The sequence below is a fragment of the Filicampus tigris genome, chromosome 12, assembly GCF_054856515.1.
Source record: "Filicampus tigris isolate MCC_2025a chromosome 12, RoL_Ftig_1.0, whole genome shotgun sequence".
Classification (NCBI taxonomy): domain Eukaryota; kingdom Metazoa; phylum Chordata; class Actinopteri; order Syngnathiformes; family Syngnathidae; genus Filicampus; species Filicampus tigris.
Window position 1 is genome coordinate 16,773,364 of NC_141228.1, and position 26,911 is coordinate 16,800,274.

The 26,911-nt window shown below is 40.0% G+C and overlaps 1 protein-coding gene across 10 annotated transcripts in view; it reads left to right on the plus strand.

Annotated features, from left to right (window-relative positions):
- The window catches only part of kif1aa (kinesin family member 1Aa), a 41,325-nt gene that overhangs the window by 7,066 nt on the left and 7,348 nt on the right, over positions 1–26,911 (plus strand). The window contains exons 3-42 of one of the 10 annotated variants that reach the window (XM_086048292.1): positions 489–562; positions 642–824; positions 1,255–1,320; positions 1,792–1,970; positions 2,333–2,444; positions 2,560–2,637; positions 2,729–2,794; positions 3,451–3,468; positions 3,554–3,632; positions 3,712–3,790; positions 4,143–4,285; positions 4,843–4,881; positions 6,043–6,176; positions 6,453–6,532; positions 6,643–6,718; positions 7,143–7,222; positions 8,222–8,328; positions 8,401–8,481; positions 8,742–8,922; positions 9,005–9,077; positions 9,950–10,040; positions 10,120–10,268; positions 10,368–10,546; positions 11,046–11,216; positions 11,435–11,737; positions 14,050–14,168; positions 14,250–14,335; positions 14,654–14,783; positions 15,258–15,420; positions 15,788–15,878; positions 15,968–16,086; positions 17,143–17,198; positions 17,301–17,507; positions 19,359–19,467; positions 19,566–19,632; positions 20,250–20,334; positions 20,411–20,516; positions 23,192–23,218; positions 25,734–25,848; positions 25,933–26,066. In XM_086048292.1, coding sequence (XP_085904418.1) covers positions 489–562; positions 642–824; positions 1,255–1,320; positions 1,792–1,970; positions 2,333–2,444; positions 2,560–2,637; positions 2,729–2,794; positions 3,451–3,468; positions 3,554–3,632; positions 3,712–3,790; positions 4,143–4,285; positions 4,843–4,881; positions 6,043–6,176; positions 6,453–6,532; positions 6,643–6,718; positions 7,143–7,222; positions 8,222–8,328; positions 8,401–8,481; positions 8,742–8,922; positions 9,005–9,077; positions 9,950–10,040; positions 10,120–10,268; positions 10,368–10,546; positions 11,046–11,216; positions 11,435–11,737; positions 14,050–14,168; positions 14,250–14,335; positions 14,654–14,783; positions 15,258–15,420; positions 15,788–15,878; positions 15,968–16,086; positions 17,143–17,198; positions 17,301–17,507; positions 19,359–19,467; positions 19,566–19,632; positions 20,250–20,334; positions 20,411–20,516; positions 23,192–23,218; positions 25,734–25,848; positions 25,933–26,066 — 4,435 coding nt within the window. Of the gene's footprint in view, positions 1–488; positions 563–641; positions 825–1,254; positions 1,321–1,791; positions 1,971–2,332; positions 2,445–2,559; positions 2,638–2,728; positions 2,795–3,450; positions 3,469–3,553; positions 3,633–3,711; positions 3,791–4,142; positions 4,286–4,842; positions 4,882–6,042; positions 6,177–6,452; positions 6,533–6,642; positions 6,719–7,142; positions 7,223–8,221; positions 8,329–8,400; positions 8,482–8,741; positions 8,923–9,004; positions 9,078–9,949; positions 10,041–10,119; positions 10,269–10,367; positions 10,547–11,045; positions 11,217–11,434; positions 11,738–14,049; positions 14,169–14,249; positions 14,336–14,653; positions 14,784–15,257; positions 15,421–15,787; positions 15,879–15,967; positions 16,087–17,142; positions 17,199–17,300; positions 17,508–19,358; positions 19,468–19,565; positions 19,633–20,249; positions 20,335–20,410; positions 20,517–23,191; positions 23,219–24,416; positions 24,444–25,733; positions 25,849–25,932; positions 26,067–26,911 lie in introns of all 10 variants that reach the window. The other 9 variants (XM_086048283.1, XM_086048284.1, XM_086048286.1 and 6 more) reach the window with 9 other exon arrangements.

Sequence of the window (26,911 nt, forward strand, 5' to 3'; positions counted from 1 at the left end):
TTTTAATAATCATTAAATAATCATTTAATCACGTTTTTAAATTTCTTTATTAAATCTAATCAAATTAAATTTTCTCTCTCTCTCTCTGGCTCTCTCTCTGTGTGTGTTAGATATATATTATTTAATAAAAATGGACAATAATAAGTAATACATAAAATATTACTATTTTTAAACAATTTTTAAAAAATGTATTATGATATTTATTTACAAATAGGTTATCACTTTTATGTATATTTTTGTTCATACAACTTTATCATTTTTCTTGGCAGGCACCATGCATGTTAGCTCCATTGACAACTCCAAGTTGTCCATAGGTGTGAATGGTTGGTACACGTGCCCTGTGATTGGCTGGCTACCAGTCTAGGGTGTTGTCCGCTTCTCTCCCAGAGTCAGCTGAGACAAGAGCCTAATGAGGAAAACGCTATAGAAAATGGATGGATGGATAATATCTTTTCTTAATACGCTCTCTACGTCCTTCTGTCTTATAGCCATCATCAACCCCAAGCAGGCCAAAGACAACAAGAGCTTCAACTTTGATTACTCCTACTGGTCACACACCTCGGTAACATCCCACACCCACGCACACACCTGGATGCTGTACATTGTTCATATTCACAAATATGTTTTATTGCCACCGGCAGCCCGAGGATGTGAACTACGCATCTCAAATGCTCGTCTACAAAGACATCGGCGAGGAAATGCTGCTGCATGCCTTCGAGGGTTACAACGTCTGCATCTTTGCGTACGGACAGACAGGCGCTGGCAAGTCCTACACTATGATGGGAAAGCAGGACGTCAAAGATCAACAGGGCATTATCCCGCTGGTACGCACGTGTACTGATGACTCATCCATAAACCTTTTCTCCATGACATCACACGTAATTACGGGCGGCAAAGGGTTCCAGCAATTTCTGATGGCACCATTAGTAAACAAAGCCCTTTCGTGTCATTTGACAAAGGCAGAGGATTTGATTTATCCTCCTCAATCACAAGTTCTGGTGGATTCATTTTAAAAAAATTTCAGGGGGCGGGTGGAGAATTTAAAAAAACAAAAAAAAACCTCAAGCTTTTGTGGTGCATCAGGCGGTGCATCCCTAAACACAAATTTTTGTCACTGTTTTCACTTCAAGTTATATAACTTTCTGCTGAAGTACCCCGTCACCTATTTATTACAGACATTATGAAAAGGTTCATTTTGAAAATAATTGTGTGATTGTGAAGGAATCCTGATGAATGTCCTTTCCCTGCTTGCAGCTGTGTGAAGATCTCTTTACCAAAATCAATGACAACACAGACAACAGCATGTCCTACTCTGTGGAGGTAAGAGCCCACATTTTGTCCCTCTTTTCATAGGGCTGCAACTAACAATTATCTTAACAATCAATTAATCTAAATTATTTTTGTCGATTAATCGATGAATGTCGGTTAATCGATAAATTGGATGAAACATTTGAATTTCCAACCCTTTATACAGAAACAGGACATTACTTGAAATTGACAGTGCAGAAATGCACAAACATAAATTCATTATGATTCAGTTACTCGTTTGGTCCGTAACATGTTAAAAAAATTGGCAAAACTGTAGATAATTTTTAAAAGTAAAAGCAGAAATTTGCTAATGTTTTATTTTCATTCAAAACAAAGCTCAGTCTGCTGCGGGTTAGAAACGTGTGTTAGGTTAACTGAAGACTTTTAATTGAGTGTGAATGGCTGTTTGTCTATACTTTATGTCTGCTACGAGCGGTGTACTATAACTTTGTGGTTCAGTGCTGACTTGCTGCCTCTTGGTAGGTGAGCTACATGGAAATCTACTGCGAGCGCGTGCGCGACCTGCTCAACCCCAAGAACAAAGGCAACCTGCGGGTGCGAGAGCATCCGCTGATGGGTCCCTACGTGGAGGACCTGTCCAAGTTGGCTGTCACCTCCTACAATGACATCCAGGATCTGATGGACTCTGGCAACAAAGCCAGGTAGGGCAGACTGACACCTCAATTGCAGTTGTTACTTGACTTACAAGGCCTCTAACTCCAGAGTTTTTCGAATGACGAGCAATCGCTGGGCTGATTGATTTATTTTTCTTTTTTTAAGACAAAATTTGAGTTACAAGCAAAACGAGAACACTGGCAAGCCGCCACAGTAAGCCAAAACTCACGTCCAGACGCTCACACGATGGGTAACCGGTCATTTTCCGATGTTACTTACTAGGTGAATGGTTGCCGGTCTGCAATAAGCATTTACCTGTACGAACAGGTCTGTGCTGGTAAAAATTTTGGGGACCACCACTGTAAAGCATTCTGCCGACAAACTCAAGTGACAGTCCTTCTCCCGACAGGACGGTGGCTGCTACCAACATGAATGAGACCAGCAGTCGCTCACATGCCGTTTTTAACATCATCTTCACTCAGAAACGCCACGACGCTGACACCGACAACACCTCTGAGAAGGTAACACACACACAACGTTGTAGTGACCACATGTCAGAGTCATTGTAATAAATAATATGAAGAAGCCTTTTTTCATATTTTCCTGACTGGAGTCTCCTCAACTCTGCACTTTCAGGTGAGTAAAATCAGTTTGGTGGATTTGGCCGGCAGCGAGAGAGCTGATTCCACTGGAGCCAAAGGTACCAGGCTGAAGGTAGGACAGTTTTTTTCCCAAAATAGTTTACACAGGCAAACGCATTCAAATCATCGTTGTCACATGTGACCTTATTTGTGTTGGGGCCCAGGAAGGAGCCAACATCAACAAATCTCTAACCACGCTGGGAAAAGTCATCTCAGCTTTGGCAGAGGTGGTGAGAATTATTCCTAAATCCTTCTCATTATACTAATAGGACCAGAACTGGATCAAGTCTCAGGACTGAGACATGAAACAGTACAATAAACAGAATTTGAACAACAACTAGAAAAAGAACTACAACAATCAAAGCTACAACTACAACCAGAACTAGAGCCTGCACCAAATCTAGGACAAGTACAAGGACGCCAACCCGAATAAGAAGCAAAACTACAACAAGAATAAGAACAGTTTCCTATACTAGAAGAAAAATAAGAACAAGAATTACAACAAGTAGGATCTAAGACAATATTTAGAACAAGAACCACTACTAGAACTACAACCAAATTTAGAGCCTGCACCAGAACTAGGACCTGAACCAGTACAAGAAGCAGAGTCAGAGCTGGAATTCTAACTAAAGCCTGAACCCCTTCATAAAACTTGCACTAGAACAAGATTAAGTACTTGGACTAGAAGAAGTGAAAGCAGACCCACTCTTGAAAAATAACAAGAACAACAGCTAGAACTATGTGCAAAAGTAGAGCTAAAATAAAAACAAGAACTATAGACTGTACTAGATTTTGAATTAGACAAGACCCAGATGCAGAACTAGAACCGTTCACTTTTATTCATGTTTATTAATTATAACGATGTTCACACTGTGCTTCATTTCAGGACTCTGGACCAAACAAGGTACGCCTTTTAATTGATTTTCTGGTAACTACCTAAACATAAGCTATCTGGTGGAGGTAATAACCAGGCCTTAACTAACATGCAGAACAAAAAGAAGAAGAAAGTGGAAAGTTTCATTCCTTATCGCGATTCAGTGCTGACTTGGCTACTCCGAGAAAATCTTGGTAGGGATCAGCTAACCTCTCACGAGTGCCTTTTTTTATTTAAAGTTTGCTAATGCCACGTGTTTCCACCTTGTGTCAGGTGGGAACTCTCGCACCGCCATGGTGGCTGCACTGAGCCCGGCGGACATCAACTATGACGAGACACTCAGCACACTCAGGTAAAAAAAACAAAAACACGCTGACATCTCTACTTTTGCCATATAAAATCCAATCAAAATGTATTTAAAGTTAAAATCCTGGTCAACTTTTACACCCACATTTGGTACAAGGTGCAAGGGGGTTAAGGAATTGAGCACAAGTGCTCGAGTCGTTTTTCTACATTTTCAGTTCTCTGGGCTTTTTAAATAATAGCGCCACAGGTACAAACAAATAGAAAGTAAACAAGCCCCAGAATGGAACCCTGGAGAACTCCATGTCAAAAGGAGCAGATGATAAATGCAATTCACCAAGAGAGACAAATGCTCTACCTTACCTAAAACAACTTCTGGTAATGTGTGTTCATGATGGCAGGTATGCCGACCGCGCCAAGCAAATCCGCTGCAACGCGGTTATCAACGAGGACCCCAACAACCGGCTGGTGCGCGAGCTGAAGGAGGAGGTGTCCCGCCTCAAAGACCTGCTCTTTGCCCAGGGCCTGGGTGACATCATCGAGAGTGAGCAACATTTTTGGGGTTTGGGGATTTAAAAGTGCTTATGAAGTAGTGATACTTTTAGGACAGCAAAAGTGTTCATGTTAAAAACAAGCACGGCTAACAACAGTAATAAGATAATAGTTAGCAAGTATACAGTATTTGTAAATAAGAACAAAAAGGTCCAAAAAAAGTCTGCTAGCTTATTGCTAACATATAATGCGCAATGCCATAGATGGGCCAAAGGAAATTAGCACATATGTTACAAACTTTTAAGCAACTGCTATTTTAACCCACAAGGAGCTGCTTTACAAAAAAAAAAAAACAACGCAGGTGCATTCTGTAGAGCCCGGCATGTTGTGGCACAACATGGTACTGCAGCATAGGCCTGCAAATCCAAAATGGGACTTGCCTGTGTGGTGTAAAAAACCATAATAATGATCACTAAAAATCATTGATGAGGTGATATTGAGTGAGGGTTTACTGTAATGTTGGATAATGTTAAAGGAAGCATTGTAATTAATGCTTAGCTCATTAGCCTTTGATACTTGTCTCATACTGTCTCTCTGTCTCTTTTCAAGCATTTCGAGGTTCTGCTGCAGAGATTGAGGGTTTGAAACGTGTGTTGTTGTTGGTTTCTTGCTCTTCTGCCAGCTTTGCATCATATTGAAATGTCAGCTTTATTTGTGCTTTGCTCAGCAGACACTCACACAATCTGCGAATGTCACGGTGCAGCAGAGATAATACGTATGTTCTTGATATAGTATTTTAACGCCCTTAATTCATTCTGTAGGCTTTTTTGAAGCAGAGTTCCCGATATTGAACCTTATTCCGTTCTTTTGTAATTAAAGGAAAACAGGGTGTTTTCATCGAAAACACCGGTTTCTTACCAAAAAGTGGAGAAAATATACTTTTGTGGAAACATGTCAAGCAGAGCAGTGACTTTAAAGGGAGACTCAAAAATAGTTTTTACAATAACATGTTCTATGCGCCTCCACTAGTCGAAACACGGCATTCAAATTAATATTTGTGGATTATGAGTTAAGCATCAAAATCCACCCGTTTATAGCCATCTCAAGGAGCGTCCATTTTGTCACTCGACTGAAAATGACATCACAGTTGCTTAGGGCTCAGGTAACAACCAATCACGGCTCACCTATTTTCTGAAGCTGAGTCATGATAATTTGTTTACCTGGTCCCTGAGCAACTGTGACGTCATTTTCAGTTGACGGCAAGTGACAAAATGGCCGTCCCCGAGATGGACAAAAATGGGTCGATTTGACTGCTTAACTCATATTTTTAATTGTGACACCTCAACCTGTAAAACAACGACTTTTAACGACGGCAAAATCAGTATGAATTTACATATTTACAACTAAGAAACGCGCTGTGAGCGATGCCGACTCACTTCAAGTTAAACGGCAGTGCCTCCGCACTGAAATGACACAGCTGGCGGTTGGGCTGTATCAATTAAAGTCCAAAAATTACAATTACAGCAAAAACCGCAGCATTGAAATGAGATGCACTGCTCATTAGTCACAGAAATGGCCTCGCTGTTCTATTTCATTTGTGTTGACTGTAATCCTCGCTTATCTGAAATGGCATACGAGCAAAATACATTGTGCAGCTTGTTTATTTTTAGCTTGATGGCCGCAGTGTTAAATCTCATTTTGTTTTCGCTTGTTGGCTTGCTTGTCGCACGACGAGAGCAATAATAACAGGAAAGGCCCAAGTTATGAGTCAAAGGTTTGCTTTCTTTCTCTGTCTCGTGCTTTCCGCAGTGACCAACGCCATGACGGGCATGAGTCCCTCGCCATCGCTGTCAGCCCTTTCCAGCCGTGCCGGCTCCATCGCCAGCCTACACGACCGCATCATGTTCAGCCCGGCCAACGAAGAGGCCATTGAGCGCCTGAAGGTGTGTGCGGTGGCGCAATTAAAAACATCAAATTCAAATTTGTCCACAATTTTGAAAATTCATCCCCAAAGCCAGTTTCTCTGAAAAACATTGAATTTGGCAGGCGTGTCTGCGCTTAGGATACACACAATAAAGTCTCAAAAAGCCAAAGGACATACAGTAGGATGTCAGCCGTTTTGCTTTGAAACGGCCATTTTAGGTTATATATCAAAGACTAACTACCACAGACGGAAATGTAGAAATGCGACAACTCTGCTGCTTTTTTCTAAACATCAGGAAACTGAGAAAATCATCGCAGAGCTCAACGAGACGTGGGAAGAGAAACTTCGTCGGACCGAAGCCATTCGAATGGAACGGTGAGCTCCAACTTCCCTTTACTGAAAAAGACTCACACGTATCATGGGAGCGTCTTGTTACGTCGCGATTAGCGTCTCGCAGCTAACTCAAGCGTTGTTTTCATCCACAGAGAGGCCCTGCTGGCAGAAATGGGCGTGGCCATGCGCGAGGATGGCGGCACAGTCGGCGTCTTCTCCCCCAAGAAGGTAATCAGACATCCACGGAGTTGACTTCTCAAAGTGTTTTGAAGCATTTGAAGAATAAACGGCTCTTTATCCGATCCCCTAAGCTGTCAGACAGCCACAGAAAGCCCCAAGCTGTGTTTATTGACACTGTCGGGCTGTTTTCCCCTAACGAGGTTTGTAGCTGCGAAGTGTGCGGGTGCTTTTGAGTCTCTGACCTTCATTAAGTTTTATCTCAAGAGCTCCAGAGACTGCCTGACAGGTTTGAAGATAAAGATAGACAAGGCTCGCTTTATCTGCATGTTTTTTCTCTACAAGATTGCTTTGTGTGGGTGCTGTGATGTGCAGTGTTTGCATAATGTTCATAATTCATAAAGGGATCGTAAAGAGACAGACAGAAATTGACTTGTACAGATGACTCATTTTATTGTTTTACGTTCCCCCTCAGACGCCTCATCTGGTGAACCTGAACGAGGACCCTCTCATGTCCGAGTGCCTGCTCTACTATATCAAGGATGGAATCACCAGGTTAGATGCAGCCAGGCTTCTATTAATGAGTCACATGCTGCTTTACCAATTCTAGAGACATTCTTATCAGATCCCATAGAGAAAGCCTGTTCGGGTGCGTTTATCTGTACTTTTGGTAACTTGGATAAGGCACCAGGCAGGCAGCTAACTAACCAACTGACCGATTAACCGACTGACCAAACGACCAACCGACTGACTGACGAACTAACCAACCAATTAACTCACCAAGTGACCGACCAACCAATCAATTGACCGATTGACTAGTCTAACTAATCGACCGACTGACTGACCGATTAACCAATCAAGTATCCAACAAACTCAACAAGTAACCAACTAGCCAGTCAATTGAACGACTGAGTGATGAACTGACCGACTAACTAAATGATTGACTGAGGAACCAACCAACCAACTACCTGACCGACCAACCAACTGACTGACTGACCGATAAAAAAACAAGTTCAGTGACTAGTTAACCAGACTGACTAACTCAACAACTGAGTGATTGAACGAATCACTAACAACTGACAGAATAACGCTCTGTACCAAGTAACTCTTGCATTGTTTGTGTTTTCTTATATATACATTAAATATACTATGTATAAACAGTGCCATGAAAAAAATGCTTGCTTCTTTACATCGTTTCCCCACTTTAATGTTTAAGATAATAAAACAAATGTAAATACCAGACATAGATAAGATACCCCAAGTAAACATAAACTGCAGTTTTTAAATGGTGATTTGATTTAATAAGGAAACAAAACTATTTAAAACATCCTGACCTTATGTGAAAAAGTACCCCCTGCTCCCCCGCCTTGTTAAATCATGAATTTACTGTAGTTAGTCACAATTTTCAGTTCATTCGCACTGATCACACCCAAGTCTGATTTTCCCCAGTCAAGAAATTGCCATAACCATCCCTTTCTGACAAAATGAAGCCGTTTTAAGCAATTGCTCCTCTTTCACATAATCCCGCTAACCAACCAAGAAAATATTTTTCAGGGTGGGCCGCGTGGACGCCGCAAGCCGCCAGGACATCGTCCTCAGTGGCCACTTCATCAAGGATGAGCACTGCACTTTCACTAGCTCCACTGGACCGCAGGGAGAAAGTGAGTGTTCTTAGAACCAGACAGGCCTCGTTGTTGTTGTCTCACATTGTTGCCGTCTTTGTTGCCGAGTAGCCGTTGTCCTGGAGCCCTGCGAAGGAGCTGAGACCTACGTCAACGGCAAGAGAGTGACGGAGGCCACAGTCCTCAAATCAGGTCAGGAAAATATACTCCCTTGCTATTGTCTTAAGAAGGACATCATTGTATGAATATAGAACTATTACTAACTAACTTACGGACTGACTGGTTGACCGACGTATTACCCAACCAACTAAATAATCGACAGACTTACTAATTGCTATTTTGGTCAAACTACGGTCATCAACCAATTGACTACTGTGTTTACAATCCCTATTTAGTATAATCATATCAGTATATACACACACACCTTGATATGATGCTACTGTGATGTTCAGGTAATCGTATCATCCTGGGCAAGAGCCACGTGTTCCGCTTCAACCACCCCGTGCAGGCGCGGGCCGAGAGGGAGAGGACCCCGTGCGCTGAGACCCCAGCGGAGCCCGTGGACTGGGCCTTTGCTCAGAGGGAGTTGCTGGAGAAGCAAGGCATTGACATGAAGCAAGAGATGGAGCAGAGGTAAACAAATTGAGGGCATATACTGTACACCAGTACATTGTACGTCAAAATGAATGCTTAAACTAACAATGTTTGTGTTTAGGCTGCAAGAGCTGGAGGATCAATATCGCAAAGAAAGAGAGGAGGCCAACAACCTCTTAGAGCAGCAAAGACTGGTACCTGACTCTCTTTTCCAAAGTAGATCACCTGTCAGATTAGTAGAACTAAGTGAGCTTAGTGTCTAAACATGGGTTTCCGTCTCATTTGTTAGCTAGCAGGCTACTTTGTTTTTCATGACATACTCCATACATGATACTCTGCATGGTACCATTCACGACATTGTGACTCAAATGGCGAAAAATTATGATATATAATTATTATTGACTGTCTAACCAACTAACAAACTAGCCAACCAACTGACCACCGACCAACCAACTGACAACTGGCTAACTGATTTGCCTTGATGATTGACTGACCGAGCGGGCATTTGACCAAAAAACTAACTGGCTAACTAAAAACTACTAATAACTAACTAGCTATCTGAATAACTGACCCTGACCGACAAAACAACCTACTAATGAGTCAACTGACTACCAAGCAACTAACTAACCGAGCGATCGACCGACTGTATGAAGGACCAATGATTCAGCTTGCTGAAAACTGACTAAATGACTGACTGACTCTGTCCAACCAATTCCCCAACAGACTGACTAACCTACTGACCAACTAATCAAGCCAACTAGCCAACTATTTCACGAACAAACTGACTGACCACCTAACTAACTAACCAAATATTATTTGACTGACCAACCAAATAAGCAAGCCAACTGTCTGACCAATCGACTGTTTGAGTAACTAGGGAAAAAGTCGTTTGCATTTTGCAAACTGCACTGCGCCATAACGGGAGGTTTTTCTAATATTTTGACACAAGCAAAATATTATTTCTCAGTGTTATAATAGAGTCTCGCTTTGTACTACTGGGAACATATTTTTTTGTATTCTAGCTCATTATTTTGTGAATGAAGTGTGCGGACGCATTATTTTTCAGGATTATGAGAGCAAGCTGGAGGCTCTTCAGAAGCAAGTGGATCGTTATTACCCGGAAGCTCCCGAGGAAGAGGATGAGCCAGAAGAGGAAGGTAGTAACCCATGAAGCGAATTGACGCTTGTATGTCATGTGAGTAAAAGCTGAATTTCGAGGTTGATTCCGTCTCACAGTTCAGTGGAGCGAGCGTGAACGAGAGCTAGCCGAATGGAGCTTTCGCAGGTGGAGGTGCTACCAGTTTACCTCCCTGCGGGACCTCCTGTGGGGCAACGCCATTTTCCTCAAGGAAGCCAACGCCATCAGCGTGGAGCTAAAGAAGAAGGTAAAAAAAACACCTAAAAAAACCACCAAAAAAAAACACGTGGCTGCGACGGCCATACCGTTAGCTGCCGTGACGCTAAAAAAGCGTTGTGCCTGGCAGGTTCAGTTCCAGTTCGTTCTGTTGACCGACACCCTCTATTCTCCGCTCCCGCCCGACTTGCTGCCTCCTGAGACCAGCAAAGAGCGCGAGAGGCGAATCTTTCCGCAAACCATTGTGGCTGTGGAGGTGCAGGACCAGAAGAATGGAGCCACTCACTACTGGACACTGGAAAAACTCAGGTTCTCATCGGATAGTCAAATTTGAGGAATTTTCAAAGTTGGAAACTTCGCTTGGGGAATTGTGGTAATAACAGAGATTTTGAAAGTTGAAGCTTTACTTTCAATAGGAAACCTTTTCATCTTAGGAGCTGTTGCTTGGTTCATTTAAAACTTTTTTTTTTTTTTTTGCTTTGTGTTGTCAGCCAAAATTTGAGGTAAAAGCAGAAAAAACGGAGCATCTAAGGAACCGTTAATGCCCTCGCAAGTTGGTAGACGGGAGACATGTCTGCTTATGGCAAAACAAAATGTTTGTATTTGCAGTTGTAATGAACCTAATGATACCTTTCCATTAAAGTATCTTCAAGTTCAGGCCAATAATATCGATTTGTGAAAAAAATATGAAGTTTACCATATTTGGACACACACGGTTTCTGCCTAACAGCAATTATATATACACTTCAATTGACTCCAATTAAAATGCGATTTGATTCACTTCAGTTACGTCAATTTATCTTTGTAGGCAAAGACTTGACCTCATGCGGGAGATGTATGACCGTGCCGCTGAGGTTCCCCCTGCCACTGCTGTTGCCTCCTCAACGGGTACGAACTCCACCACAGATGACGGTGAAGGCGCCATGACGGGTGGCGACCCTTTTTACGACCGCTTCCCGTGGTTCCGTCTGGTGGGCAGGTACGCTCTTATACTGTGGTAAAAAAAAAAAGAGTCTTTTACCATCCCTAAGAATATTTTTTTCCCCCACTGGACATCAAAGCTCATCATCTGACGATTGCGGCGAAACATTCCCCCGCCTGGTTCTTGTTGCATCCCGTCCTGGTGTGCGTCCACTAACAGGCGGGGCCGATCCATATTCAGTGTGTGCTTTCTCTCTACTAACCCGCTTCCCCCAGAAACCCTCTTTTCAACACGTGCATGAGCGAGCGCATGAGCGACCCCACCCCGTCCCCCACCCTCTCCGCCTCCGAGACCACCGACTCCCCTCAGCGGGATGCCCGCGGCGGCGCCGAGGACGACGAGTCGGAGGAGCTGGACGATGATATCTTTTTGGATGAGCCGAGCTCGGAGCTGGCGGGAGAGGAGGAGGAGGATGATGAGGATGAGGAGGAGGAGGAGGAGCGAGAGCTGTGCCGAGGCTCCAGCGAAGGCCAGGATCCCTTTTACGACCGCTCGCCATTATTCAGTGTAGTGGGAAGGTTGGTGAGGTTTACGGGGAGAGAGCGCGCGCTGACGGGCGAAACTAGCTCTTTCACGCTGAGACGCATGGGCGACTTTACGGATGACCAGCGGGATAAAGTGCGTGTGTGTTTTTCGGATGGAGATGAGCAAGATTTTTCATAGATGAGCTCAAACGTAAAACCTATCCTCTATAGGTGAAAAACTGCAATATTGATTAAGCTGTATATGAAAGATATTGAATAAATGCCAAGTGACTTGCAGTGGTTTACAAGGACCGGTTTATGTTCTGGTCTTATGATGTAACAAATATTTCCTATGCAACTATCCGATTCTGGAGTAGACATTTCTGGGCTTTTATTTTTTTGACTATTTCCCGTCCTCCAACTCATGTTCATTGCTAGCAATTGTAACACGCCAACACTCATGTTATATAACAGCTGTGATGTTATCATACCAAGCAATGTCAACGCTCAATGACCTGCTTGTGTTGCGAGTTAGTGCGTGCGTGTGTCATGTCTGACATGTCTAATCACTACGACACAGGAAGTTGACATCTCAAGTTGAAAGAGCTGGTTTCTACCTCAGCCGTCTCTTTTTAGGCATGCCAGAGCACAAGTCCTTTCATTTTTATTTGTTTAATTAGTGTATTTCTTTTTCATGACCTCCTCGTGGCCTTGGCGAGGTGTCCTTTGATTTGATTGGTCGGCTGTGTGGCTGAGCCGTGTTTGCCCCGCCCTTACCCCGTATGATGATGATGATTTTTGTGTCATTTGAACGTCCAAAAAAGCATTGTTTAATTTATTTTATGTCCTGAGCATGCCTTTCTTAACACCTCACCAATCTTGTCATAAGCCTGCCCCCCGCCGTCTCTCTGTTTTAACACCCTTAAATGTCTAGCCCCTCAAATTGGCACATGGAGAGGTGGTGCAGTCCGATATGTGTGACGTACTACATTTAGAAAACATTCCAGAAAAATTACAGGCTATTTCTGCACACTTATGAAAACAAAATGGTCTTCCACGTGGCAAGGCAATCAAGTGCACATTATTTTCAAGTGTGTGGGTGTTTGAACCAATCAAACATCAGAAGAAAGTCACGTCTGCAAAAGACGCAATGGGTGCCAAAATTAAATTGATATGAAGCCAACTCCATATGCAATTAATATATTTACTCATTCCATGAATTTTTTTTTTAAATAGAGGAATATTCATTTACTCGGTTGTAAAATATAATCTTACATAATCATATTCAACTTATTAAATATTTTATTTCATGAGCTTGTCTGATATTTAATGGCAATTTAATTTGTATTTTGGTTCAGTGAATAAAGAAATCAAATGTAAATTTTATATACATCTGTTTGTAATTAAATATGATTAAATTAGTGACCCAATTATGTAACACATTTTCAATGTATTAATTATATTGTGAAATATAATAATATAATTGGTAACCTTTTAAATTCATTTATGATGTTTTTGTGGATTTATTTGCATTTTTAATTAAGTGGAATTTGTATGATTGTATGTTTTCGTGCAACTAAATTATGTAAATTAATGCATTTAGTTACCCATTAATTAATTACATAGCGGTCAATAATTAAATATTTAACCTAAATAATTGTTAGTTTATTTTGCAACCATTATTTTCCTAACCGATGTATATTTTTCTAAATAAATAAAGCTAACCAACTATGTCCTTAATATATATGATCAAAATTGCAATAAAATGTAATTGAAAAATGTGTATAATTGTTTCATGTTGTATATTAAATAGACAATTAATCGAGAATTCTGATACAACAGTAGTAGTTAATAAGTAATTTATTATTTCAGTAAACTGTGGTAATTTAGATTTGACTTGTTTTGTAGTTAAGAAACAATTTAATTTTGGCACAACTTTTATACCAGCATAACTATTATACCAGATTGCAATGATAATTTAAATCCGGTGCACCTCCTGGAGGCTGTTTGTGCACCCCCAAGGATGTCTTAAGGAATTACTCATGTTAACTGGTTTATTTGTTTTGTTTTTTTTAATAATTACAAATATAATTAGTCTACCAGAGTTGTGATATCATTGTTAATTAAGCGCACCCACTGGCCGCACCACATTTTGGCAATCCCTGACCTAATGCAAGCCAGACAAAAGAATCTTAAAATATGAACAGTGAAAGCAAGAGTAAAGGGCAGCCATGGCCATCGCTCAAGAGCAGTCCCAGCTTTTGTTTGGTTGCTTCGCAGCTCAGTGTTCTTTGTATTGTGATCTGTCATCCTGTCCTGCTTGACTCTATCATTTTGTCCTCCTTCTATTTCCATTTCCTGTCCAGGTCATTCGTGTACTTGAGCAACCTACTGTACCCCGTTCCACTGGTGCACCGTGTGGCCGTCGTGAGCGAGAAGGGCGATGTTAAGGGCTTCCTGCGTGTGGCGGTGCAGGCAATATCGGGTAAGGCTTAGAGGAGGGGCGGGGCTATATAGTGGGGTTGCGTGTGATTGGCTCATAAATGCTGTTGTTTCCACACTCCAGCTGATGAGGAAGCCCCTGACTACGGGTCAGGGGTGCGACAGTCTGGCACTGCCAAGATCTCCTTTGAAGATCAACAATATGAAAAGGTCTGTAAACAAGACATTACAGTATATTTTTAGCATTAGTGGGTTAGCATAGCATGTAGCATACAGTGAAACCTCTTTTCGTTTTCTATTGCCGTGCGATCTAGGGGTATAAGGGTAGCGGCAGCTGTCGCTTTTTTTTTTTTTAATTAATTTTTTTTTTTTTAAATTTGTAACTTTTTGTCTCGCAGCACAATTAGGAGGATTTTACGTGCTGGAAAAACCCTGTCATATCAAACACCTTTGAAGTTACTCAAAACCTCAGTGTACGAGAGCTTGGTTGGAACGACAAATGATTTTTGCTTTATTTTTTTTCCGCAGTTTCAGTCAGAGTCCTGCCCTGCGGGCCTGTCCCACACTGGAATCTCCCAGGAGGAGCTTCGCATCGTTGAGGGCGAGGGGCAGAGCGCGGAGATGGGACCCTCAGCGGACGAAGTCAACAATAATACATGTGTGTCATTGTATTGTAGAGGGGGGCACAAGGTGGGAGGCGCGAATAGAGTAAAGGGTAGGAGGCAGTGGTGAGGAGAGTTAAAATAGCTCTTATTTTAGCAATATTTCTTAACTGATGATAGAAGGACAGGTTTAGTTCATGGATATGATAGTCAAATTTCAAGTACTGGTCGAAGATGATACAGAGATTCTTAGCAGCGGTGAAGTGGGCCAATAAACCGAGTAGCAGCAGTAATAAATATTTCAGGATCAATGAAAAGAAGTTATTGGGTTTAGCAGAGAGACTAAATCTGATTAACATCGGCATAGCAGTGCTATGACATTTCATGAAAGTAGCTGAGCAGCTGATCCAGAGGGAACAATGAAAAGATAATTGGACCAAGGATGGAACTTTGAGGAACTCCACTATCGTGAGCAATCCAGGCCATTGTCTAAGGTTTTGTTTTGTTTTGTTTTTTTGCAATAATGGCAGCTGGAGGTGATGACGACGACGTAGCAGGGAAGTCGGAACTGGACGGCCAAGTGGATGTGATAGCGGAGCATTTGAAGATCGGGAATGTTTTTACCTTTCGTGTGACCGTGCTGCAAGCATCCAACATCTCCACTGAGTATGCTGACATCTTCTGCCAGTTCAAGTAAGACATCCCTCCAACTGAACGCACTTTGAACAGTCTCGTTCTTCCTATTTCCTTTTGAAAATATAATTTTTCTCCAAACAAATTTACAAGATAAAGACTTATAAGTACTTATTAGTAAAAAATGTTTTTTCCAAGGAAAAGTTGGAATATTTCAAATAGAAAAGACACATTTTTAGGCAATCGTTCAGGGAGGAAAGCCGTAATGAAAAAAAGTCCCAATGTAATAAATGCTCAACAAAATGGTATTTTTTATATATGTATATATCCAGTATATCGAGAAAAGGTTGTAAAAAAACAACAATGTAAATACTTTTGTAAAAAAAAATAAAAAGTATTAATCGTGTGTGTCTTTTCTTGTGCACAGTTTCATCCACCGGCACGATGAAGCCTTCTCCACGGAACCCTTGAAAAATACGGGCCGCGGACCCCCGCTAGGCTTTTACCACGTGCAGAATGTAACAACTGATGACGATGATGATGATGAATTCTCGTAGCTTGTTTTTGTTCATCAGTAGCTCGCATTGTGGCTTGTGTTTCTTTTCAGATCGCCGTTGAAGTGACCAAATCGTTTGTGGACTACATCGGCACTCAGCCGATCGTGTTTGAGGTGTTTGGACACTACCAGAAACAAGCTTTTATTCCTCTCTGTAAAGATGTTATTAGGTAACACTATTTATTATCGATCAGCTGTTTTATAAAAATGTATTTAATTTGAATAAATCCATCAGAATGCAGCATTAAAGAAAATTGAAAAACAGGTGAAAGTTTAGTCGGACTCGCCGTCGGACGGCCGTTTAAAATTAGAGGCGGACCGGCCTAAGACGGGTACTATTTCCCCCCCCCCCCCCCCTGGAAAAAAAGGCGAATGACGGACAATGGAAGGGTACCCACACTGCAGACAGATGGTGAATAACGGACGCTCAATTTTTAGTAAAATGCCCTGCTCTGGTTAGCATATAATGCGAAACCCCATAGACAGGCTAATGGAAATTTGCATAGATACTAGGGATGAGCTGATTATTGGCCGGGCCGATTATTCGTCAAAACACTGAATATCGGCATCCGCCTTTTTAAACATTTGATGGCTGATATTGTTGGCTTTTCCCTTCAGGATAGTAATTCAATTTAAAACTGAGTTTACTACAAGGAACAATTTGTTAAATTTTCAGTTACCTTTATCAGAGATTCTACTGACCCTGGCAACACTCTGCACTTTCCTTTTAGATACATGATATGTGAAATTTTAACATTTCTGTCATTTTTACATTTTGGAGGACTGTTATTTACTGTAGAAAACTACATGGAGCTATTGTGTAAGTTTTTATTTAACTTTTGAAGAGATGCTGATGACCCTGCACAATCCCTTTTTGTTAGAATTTTACAAGAAAGGCGTATATTGGCAAACATTAATAACAATAATAATAATATATTCTGCACATCTAAAAAAGTGTTCAATAAACATATCCTTGAAGATGTTTCAACTAAGTTAAGAGTTTACATTTTTTTTTAATTCTGACGCCAATATTTTCCTTTTCGTTAAAAATGAATATGGGCTCCAACTATTGATTATCGGCCCCCTTGACCACTAATAATCGGTACCGGCCCTGAAAAAAAAAATATTGGTCTATCGCTAATAGATGGTAATTACAAACCTCCAATACTATACTTTGATACCGCAACACTTTAATACTTCTTTAACACCCTCTTCCTTCTCCATAGTCCACTGCGGCCCTGCAGGAGACAGTTCCCGCGCGTGATGCCTCTGTCCAAACCAGGTGAAAAAAAACAAGCACAAAACTGACTGTTTTGTGCACGTTGTTGTGATGGTGCGCCGCCGGCCGCTTGTCAGTCATGTTGGTGTCGTTGGCTGTGAGCAGCAGACTCGGAGCAGAACCAGGAGAAAGCGCTGGAGCTGATTCGCTACCTGGTGCCCGACGCGCTCAACGGGGCGCTGGTGGACTCTCTGTCTGGCCACGCCCTCTCCGCCGCGGGCCTGGCCGCTTCCTTCCTGATGGAAGCGAACGAGCCTGCCTGGGCCGCCGTGTCCGCCACCATTTGTTCTGTTGTTAAAGCGCAGACGCCTGGTTGGTTCATGATGATCCCAGACAATCCTGACATTAGGCTTTTTTTTTTTTTAACTCTCGCTCACTTTGTTGACTGTTGGGAATAGGGCCCGACCCGTATGGGTTTTTTGAGACTGAAGCCATTTTAGATATTTAGCTAAATACAATTTCACAAACCGATTAATTGGCCGATTAATTGAAAATATATATAATGAATAAAATAACTTCTTTTTTGGTCCATTAATGCTTACAACAATAAAGTTATGAATTACAGGTCTTTGTCTTATATTGTAATGTGTTGGAAAAAAATAATCGTCAAAAATTGGCTGACGTTTGCCAATTTTAACAGAGCTAATATCGACTGATTTTGGAAAATGTGTTTTTCCCAAGAAATAAGTAAGCATATTTAATGGAAAAATGTCACGTATTACCGGAAAAATAATTTAATGAATACAATGAATTCGATTTTTTTTTTCAAGAAAAAGGTTATATTTTTTTGCAAGAAAATTAATGATACGGTATGACGAAAATTGCATTTTTAAAAACTTTATTTTCAAGATCTCTCTATACCTGTTATCAGTATTTTTACATCCTAGTCTTTATGACACGTATGTACTGTTTATGAATTGTCACTTGAATCAAGTTGTGTATGTCCAGCTTTTTTATGATCATGCTTCATCAACCAAAATTGAACCACCTCTAAACAAACAGACATTATTAATAGATAAACCTCAACTCAAAATATCCAGTTTCATTTTGAAGAAAAAGCAACAAAAGTGAAGTGACATAAAACAAGCATTTGTTTGAAGTGTCAGGATTGGTCACTTGGATTCTGGCTTTTTTTAGTGTCGCGTGTGTTTTATCCTCCCCTGTTCTTCCTCCTCTGGACCGCACGGACTTCATTCAATGGCTCTTAACTTACATTTAAAAGATATACTTTGTATATGTGCATTCATATATGATGAATTCCACAACATTAGATACACCTGACCACCTCGCAATGTGCAACACATTTCATCACCACTGCAAACTGCAAACACATAAGATATATAGTTAGATTGATACCTCTCTGACATTGCCAATCAAAGGTGATCATGCAGGTGTACCTAATGATCTGTCGAGTGATGTTTTGCTTTTGTAAACTCTCACTTTTACTGAAAGACTTCACTTTTTATTTTCAAAGACAAAAACCTAGTGGTTTTTTTGTTTTGTTTTCTTTTTCAGGAGTTTTCTGGTGTTGGAAATGAGCTGAGTCATTCCTATTTTTTGCTGACTTTTTGTTTAAAAATAAAAAATAAATCACAATTTTCAGTGAAAAACACAGATTTTTTTTAAAGTAACTTTTTCCTGAAATAGAAAAAAAAGCTGTCTTGAAAAAGTCATTTTTTCCTTGGTAGAATGTTTTTTTCTTGAAAAAGTAATCATTTGAATTATATAAGATTTCTTGAATTTTTATAAGAAAAAAATTATGTTACAAAACAAGTCATGATGTACAAAAGAGAGCAAAGTTAGCTGTAATATTACTATAAAAATGTGTTGTATGTAATTCATTAAGCATGTTTTATTTAAACGAAAATCTAAGTGCGAAAGGGATAAAAGGGCTCCTAACATTTCAAAAAAAACGTTTGTTACTATTTTCAGAAAAAAAGTCAGATTTTTTTTCATCTGGCAAAAGTCTTTTTTTAATCACCAAAAAAGGCAGACTTTTACAGGAAAGTCATCAAGTCATGACAATAAAATGTCTTTCTCTTCATCGCTCCATGACCGCAATCCTGTCTTGTTCCCTCTCTTGCTCCCATATAGGACTAGCTGGCATTACTTCCTGTCTCGCCTGGTCTACTTCCTGTCTAACCTGCTCTATTTCCTGTTTAGTGCCGGCCACCAAGCTGACGGCGGTGGCACGTCCGCAGGTAGGACCGTGCCACTGCAAGTACGATCTGATGGTTTTCTTTGAGATCTGTGAGCTGGAAGCCACCGGAGAGTAAGTACTGTATATCCTGTTGGGGTCTCTGCAAAATAAAATGTTGTGAGGTTTCAAAATAAAATAAATGAATGTGTGTTTCTTTCTTTGTTTTTCAGATACCTCCCTGCTGTGGTGGATCACAGAGGAGGAATGCCTTGTCACGGCACCTTCCTCCTGCACCAGGTTGGTCCCTTTTTTTCCCTCCACCAAGAAGGCCAAGCACTCGTTCTGACTTTTGTGTTGGAAAAAAAAAGGTTTTTTTTATATTTGTAAGAAACCAGTGACTCCTATTGTAACATCTCAATTTTTTCCAACTTTTTCAGACAGAAAATATATATATATTTTAATATTACAACTTTTTTCGTGATTTTACAACCTCTTTCTTGAAAAGATTGACTTACGGTAACTGTAACATTATAAGTTTTTTCCGCAAAAGATAGAAAAAAAATATTTAATGTAATATTGTAACTTTTTGGGTATTTTTTTAACTACTGAATTTTTTTCAAAATATAACCACTTTTTTCCAATTTTTTTGTGTAAATTACAGCTTTTTTCATCCAAATATAAAAAATGTGTTGCTGTAATTTTAAACACTTTTTTTTTAATGTTGTAACTAAAAAAAAATAGAAACTCAAAAAATGTTAATGCAATATTCCAAGGAAAAAATTACATTTTCACTTAATGTTAAACTATTAACAAAGTTGTAATATATTGAAAAAACTGTTGTGGGCTGATTCTTTTTGTAAAATAAAAACATTGGAGTATTCAGAAAAAAAAAAAAAGGTGTCTTTTCTATACAGGGCCTCCAGAGGAGAATCACCGTGACCATTGTGCATGAGTCTGGCGGCGACATTGAATGGAGAGATGTGCGAGAGCTCGTTGTGGGTACGTTGTGGCTACATCGTTTATCTGCGCGTTAAATTTTTTGTCTTCTTATTGGTGCGCTCGTTTTCGACACCAGGCCGTCTCCGCAACACCCTCGAATCTGACGAGAGCATCGTGGATCCCAACATTCTGTCCCTCAATATCTTGGCCGCCGGCTATGTCAGGCCCTTGCACGACGACAGGTACTTGCGGTGTTAGTGTCCACTCTCACATCATAACATAGAGAGCCTTCGAAAAGCTATTTAAGCATTTATCCATATCCTTGATTACTAGCTTAAGGTGCACATACTAGTATGCTCTTTGTCCTCACTAGTAAGACAATTCAGCGCTCTAGTAGAACGACTGTCTTACTGATAAGGTTTTTTCCACTTCTTTATTGCACTACTGTATAGCATTTTTGCACACTATTGCACTACTGCACTTCTTTTCTAGCACTAGTAGTACTGCAAGTATTATTAATGACATTATGAAGCTCCTACCAGCTATTACCTAGCACTTTACTAGTTGTACTAGTAGTGCTACTAGTACTACTAGTGACATGACTTTCTACTAGTTATCTAGTACTTCACTAGTAATAGTACTGTAATGCTATCAGTAATCTTAGTGCCTTTATAAAAAATCTAGCACCTCACTAGAACTATTAGCACTACTAGTAGTACTTTTAGCACTACTAGGTATATTTGTAAAATTCTACGTTATCTGCCGGTTCACTAGTAGTACTAGTAGCGCGACAAGTACCATTAGTGACATTATAAAAGTTCTAGTAGTTATCATCTAGTGCTTTACTAGTAGAACCGACAACACTACTAGTACTGTCAGCGACATAAAAATTCTAATAGGTATTTAGCGTTTTACTTATGGTAGTAATGCTGGTAGCACTACTACCTATTATGTATCACTTCACTTGTAGCAATAGTAACACGAGTATGATCAGTGACATTCTAGGAATATTACTAGTCATTAGCATTTCACTAATAGTACTCGTAGCGCTACTAGTACTATTAAGATCTACAGGTTAACATTTTGTGCTTCACTAGTAGCGCTAGTAGTACTATTAGCGACATAAGAATTCTGCTCGTTAATATCTTGGGCTTCACTATTAGTGCTTGTCGTGTGCAGTTTTGCCTAACTGTTAAGATGTCGTTGTCCCACTACTATTATGCCAAATTTGTCTCCTAATGAGGCCAAAGGGCATACTAGTACATGGACCTAAAACCGGATTTGAAGGATATGGAATAAATGCTCAGAAGGCTTCCCATACAAGCATACGATAACTCTATCATGCATGTTCAACTTACAGGAGCTCACATGCAAAATGGTCACTGCGACTTGACATCAATCTAGCTTTGCGAGCTTCCAATGTTTGCTTTCACGTTTGTCGTTTCGCGTTTTGTCATGTCACGCCAGTCATCCCGTTCACTGTCACACATCATGGCGACTAAGCGCAAAATTAACCTACTCCATGCAGACTTAAATGGTCATTTTATTACATTTTTTTACATCACTTGTTTTGTACATACTTTACTAATCAGCATAAGGTCACAGGGAAAAAAATGTAAGTCCAGTAAATGTTTAATGTTGCGAGAAGAGATTCATGTTAGTTGAAAAAGGTTGTTAGGTTTTACTAGAAAAAAATATTGAATTTTGCGTTAAAAGTGACAATTATTCAAGGAAGTTTACTTTTTTTTAACAGAAAGTTATTTCATAAACTTGATAAACTATTTTTTTTAAAAAAGGTCTAATTTTCTCAAAATAGAAACATTATTTTTAGGCAATAAAAAAGTCATATTTGCTAGAAAAGTCACAGTTTTTAATTGGCAAAGTCTTTTAATAGTATAGTTTTTTTTAATAGAAAGAGTAATTTTGAAAAATTATATAATTATTTTTCCACAATAATTCTTATGTATAGTTTTAAGTAATAAAAGTTGTTTTTTAAAATAGAAAAAGCCATGCTTTTTTCATGGGAAAAGTCTATTTTTTAATAAAAACGCATTTTGCGGATAGAAAATGTCAAAATCTTCGACTGAATTAATAATATTTTTTTGATAGAATTAATATTAATAGAATAGGAATACAATTTTTTGGGGGGGCAAAGTAATATTACATCCTGTTATGTTATTTTTGCATTTAATATTTTAGAAAAATATTATAACAGAAGTTCTCAGAGAATAGAGAAAAAAAAATGTTATAAGAGCCTTAATATTTTATGGAACAAAGCCTTAATGTTGCGAAATACAGTGGTAATATTACCAATATACCCTAAATTTGTCGTACCTTGAGGGAAAAAAAATCTTCTTTTACCAAAAAGTTGCTAGCATTTCTGAGGCATTGCATGTTTTTTTAACATTGCAAGAGGCATGTATGAGAAAACACATTTCATCAGCATATTATTACTATTGTAAAAAATCCCGCTAACATATCATTTGAAGTAATTCCATGCCAGAAAGTAACACAGCATGCAGTACATTCATATTTACTCTGTTGCATAATCACTCTTTTTATTATAACGCTTCTAGCCTAAGCATGCTAATCCTAACATTTATTCCCCAAAAATGTCAGTGAATGTTTTACATGTTACATGCAAGAATGACTTGTATACGTTGTGTCGAGCATTTTGAATCTCAATTTATGAATTTTTTTTGAGGGGCGGGTGGGGACGGGGGCGATTCCGTCGCTTTGCCGAGCTACCTGCCTAGCCCGGCCCGCACTGGCTGCTGTTAAGTAGCCTGCATTTGGTCCTTTGCGTTGCTGTGCATTGAGGGACTAACATGAAAAATTCGAATGGCTGCTAATGTTTTTTCTCCCTCCAGTCCACTAATGGAATGTTTTTATTTATCAATTGATTTGCTTTTTTCAGACAGTTTCTTGATTCGGACATGCCTAGGTATATTTTATTTAATTTTTAAATTATGTACAGTGAACCCCCGTTTTATTGCGGGAGATAATGTGTGAAGGAATAAAAAGTAATCCTCCAAATAATTACTTGTGTTGGAGTAAGTCTTCAGTGATTTAAAAACTACTTAAGTACTGAGTCACTGATGAGAAACTTCTGATATATTTATTTTAATCATGAATGTCAAATAGAAACAAATACTACAAGAATGTTCAAGTGTATGAATTGAACAACAATATCACAATTTTGTAGACTTACCTGTATACTGTAAAAATAAAAGTAAATAAATTTTTTTTAAAAAAGTAAAAATCTGTGGAATAGCGGAGGTGCAAAAGTTGAACTGGAATATAGCGTGGGTTCACTGTATTGTATTTTACGCCTTATCTTTTCACATGTGCCCTCATGGTCATTTCTTCGTCAGCTGCACCTGAATCACTGTTTTGTTGTTTGTTCTCTTCATACTTTGCTTGATGTGTGTCTGCATGGCTGGCTTCGCAAGGGGGGATCGGGGGGGTGTTGCTTTTGTTGCTTTTATCACATACACACGTGACCCAGCAGTTGTAGCGCTACACCGTAAAAAAAAAAAAAATACATGCATTCTCTGTGATGGAAACATTTGGTATGAAATTTCTTGAACTTTAAACCGTATTTTCTGTAAACAATGTTTACTTACCGGTACTCAGTTTTCACTGTTGCTGAGCTTTGTCCTGTCCTCCTGTGAAGTGGCTGTAGTGCAAAATTGCGCACGTCAATTACCCCTGGCATTATGGTAAAAAAAAAATCTAATGTTTTTATTATTTACCCTATATGTTACCCAAAATAACTATTACGATTTTTTTGTCATTGTACTTCCAGATTTATTTTTTTTTGTAATTGTTTATGAAAAAATAATTGTCAAGATTTTTAAAAATCTATTTAATAAATAATCAAATCCAATGGTATGATGAAAAAAAGAGAAGAAAGACGCTATGTGGTCGTGTGCATATTTGATGACAGATTCCAGGGAACCATCCAGAGCATTTTCTCTGACGTATTGACCCACAGTGTCCATAATCTTGTTTTTTAGTCTAAAGGTCGGCCTCATCCACGCATGAAGTCACTTGCGGAACTAGTAGCATACACAGCCCACTTCCTGCCTCTCGACCTCTCTCACTCTTCCTCTTCCTCTGTCATCTCTTCTTCCTCACAGCATCTCCCGTCTGGGACTTGACCCGAGGTATTGATCCTCTGTCTCACTCGCACTCTATGGAAAGCCTTTGAAAACTTAGATCCATGTATTAGTACACTCTTTGTCCTCATTGCTAGGACAGCTACGTCACTCGTGAGGGAAAACTGTGCTCTAGTTGACAACTATTACTACTACTGATGTTATAAAGTTCTACCGGTTAACATGTGCTTCACTGGTAGTAGTAGTAGCTTGCATATGTCCACTAGTGCACAGTTTTGCCTCACTAGTAACAAGCAGTTGTCCTACTGATACATCAAAATTGTCTTACTGGTGAGGACAAAGTTTGCACAGTACATGGAACCTCAGCTGGATATCGAGGGTATCGAATAAATGTTCAAACAGCTTCATGGAAAGACATTTGAGCGTTTTGATAAGGAAGCTAGTAGTGCATGACACATGGCTACTAGCCGGGCTTAGTTGTGTTTTTAATGCAGCACAGTAGTTTACTGGTTGGATTATCTGCATTCTAGTAAGACAAAAGTGGCACGAGTAGTAGAAAAACATTGCTAGTAAGATAGCCATTCTACTAGTGCACCTCAGTTGTTCTACTAGTGACAGCAAACGGCATACTATTAAACAGACCTGAAGCTGGCTATCAAGGATATTGAATAAATGCTCACATGGCTTTCTTAATGGACATTTAACTGATATCCTTGATATTGACTAGTGAGGCTAAACTGTGCGTGATACTAGTGACATTATAAAATTCCTGTAGTTTATGTCTAGTGCTTAACTGGTGGTAATAGTAGTATGCAGAGGTCAACTAACAGTACTACTAGCAAGCCAACGCTGTCCTAGTGCATAGTAGTACATGCACCTTAAGCTGGATATCGAATAAATGTGCAAATAGCTTCATGGAAAGCCTTTATTCAACGTCCTTGATGAGGAAGCTACTAGTGCATGATACATGCCTAGTAGTTGTGCCTCATAGTGTTACTAGTGCAGCACTGTTATTTATTAGTAAGGTTTAATTGCAAACTAGCAGGTGAAAATTAGCATTAGCAGTGATACACATTCATTCGACTAGTCTTTGCCATTCCACAAGTGCGTAGAGTTGTCTTACTAGTGAGGACATGGAAGTACATGGACCTTAAACCGGATATGAAAAAAAATGCTCAAATGGCTTTCCGTGCTCATCTTCTTCATTTGTTCATCGTCTCAGCCAGTCAAGCATGACGCCATCGTTTCTTCACCACTCGCAGTAACCTAACAGTAGCGTCTTTCCGCGTCTCATATTGATTGGCCGCGTGTGCCTCTGTTGCCACCGGTCGCCTTTAGGACGTTCTACCGCTTCGAGGCAGCGTGGGACAGCTCCATGCACAACTCCTTGCTCCTCAACAGAGTCACCCCGTGCGGCGAGAAAATCTACATGACGCTCTCGGCTTACTTGGAGGTGACCCTTGAATGGCAGTCACGTGGATGATGAATGTATGCACGTACGTTGACGGGCCGAGATAATAACGTCTGCGTTTTTCAGATGGAGAAATGCACACAGCCGGCCGTGGTGACCAAAGACGTGTGCATGGTCTTCTACTCTCGCGACACCAAACTGTCCGCCTCGCGCTCCATTCGCAACCTTTTCGGCACGGGAAGCCTGAGAGCGGCTGATGGGTGAGTTTAACTCAGACTCCTTCTCGCTCAAACCAAAAAGAATTAACATCTCGCATACATACAAAAAATGTTCACACGCACACACCGAAAAAACCACCTCGTCGAAAAAAACATTCACACAAAGTAAACAATCTCTTACATTCACCAAATAACCTCTCTCTCTCAGCCACACACACACACACACACACACACACATAAAAAATGATTGTGAAAACCCCTCACACTCTTAAGCGATAGTCATTATTTGTGTGAAAGATTGCTCAAAACTTTAAACTGAAGCTCAAATCTCGAACACAGCCAAATAAATCTCACAACCACCCCCCCAAAAATCACCCTGTGAGTCAAAATTGTGTGTAAATAGAAGGCATCTCAAATCTGAAACACACGCAAAAAAACCAAAATGACGCTAATTCACACACGCACTAAATAACACTAACACACAGCAAAACACCTCTTATACACAAAAAACTCAGATTCACCTAAAACCTCTCTCTCACTCTCTCCCTCACTCTCTCGTTTTACTCTCTCCTAATCTCTTGCGCACGCACGCGCGCATAACATAACAAAACACTTCTCACTCACCACAAAAAAATCTTTCACACACCAAATAACTCACTGATACCAAAAACCATTTCACAACACGTGCACACAAACTCCCTCTCTCACACACACAAAACCACAAACACAGACACTCACACACACACCAAAACACCACTCACACATATCAAAAAGTGCCCACCCTCTTCCTAAAACAAAAACTAAAAACTTACACACACAGAGAATTAAAAAGTAATAGTGCGTAAGGTTTTTTTTCTGGCCTGAGATTCATCTGTGACAGTCAAAAA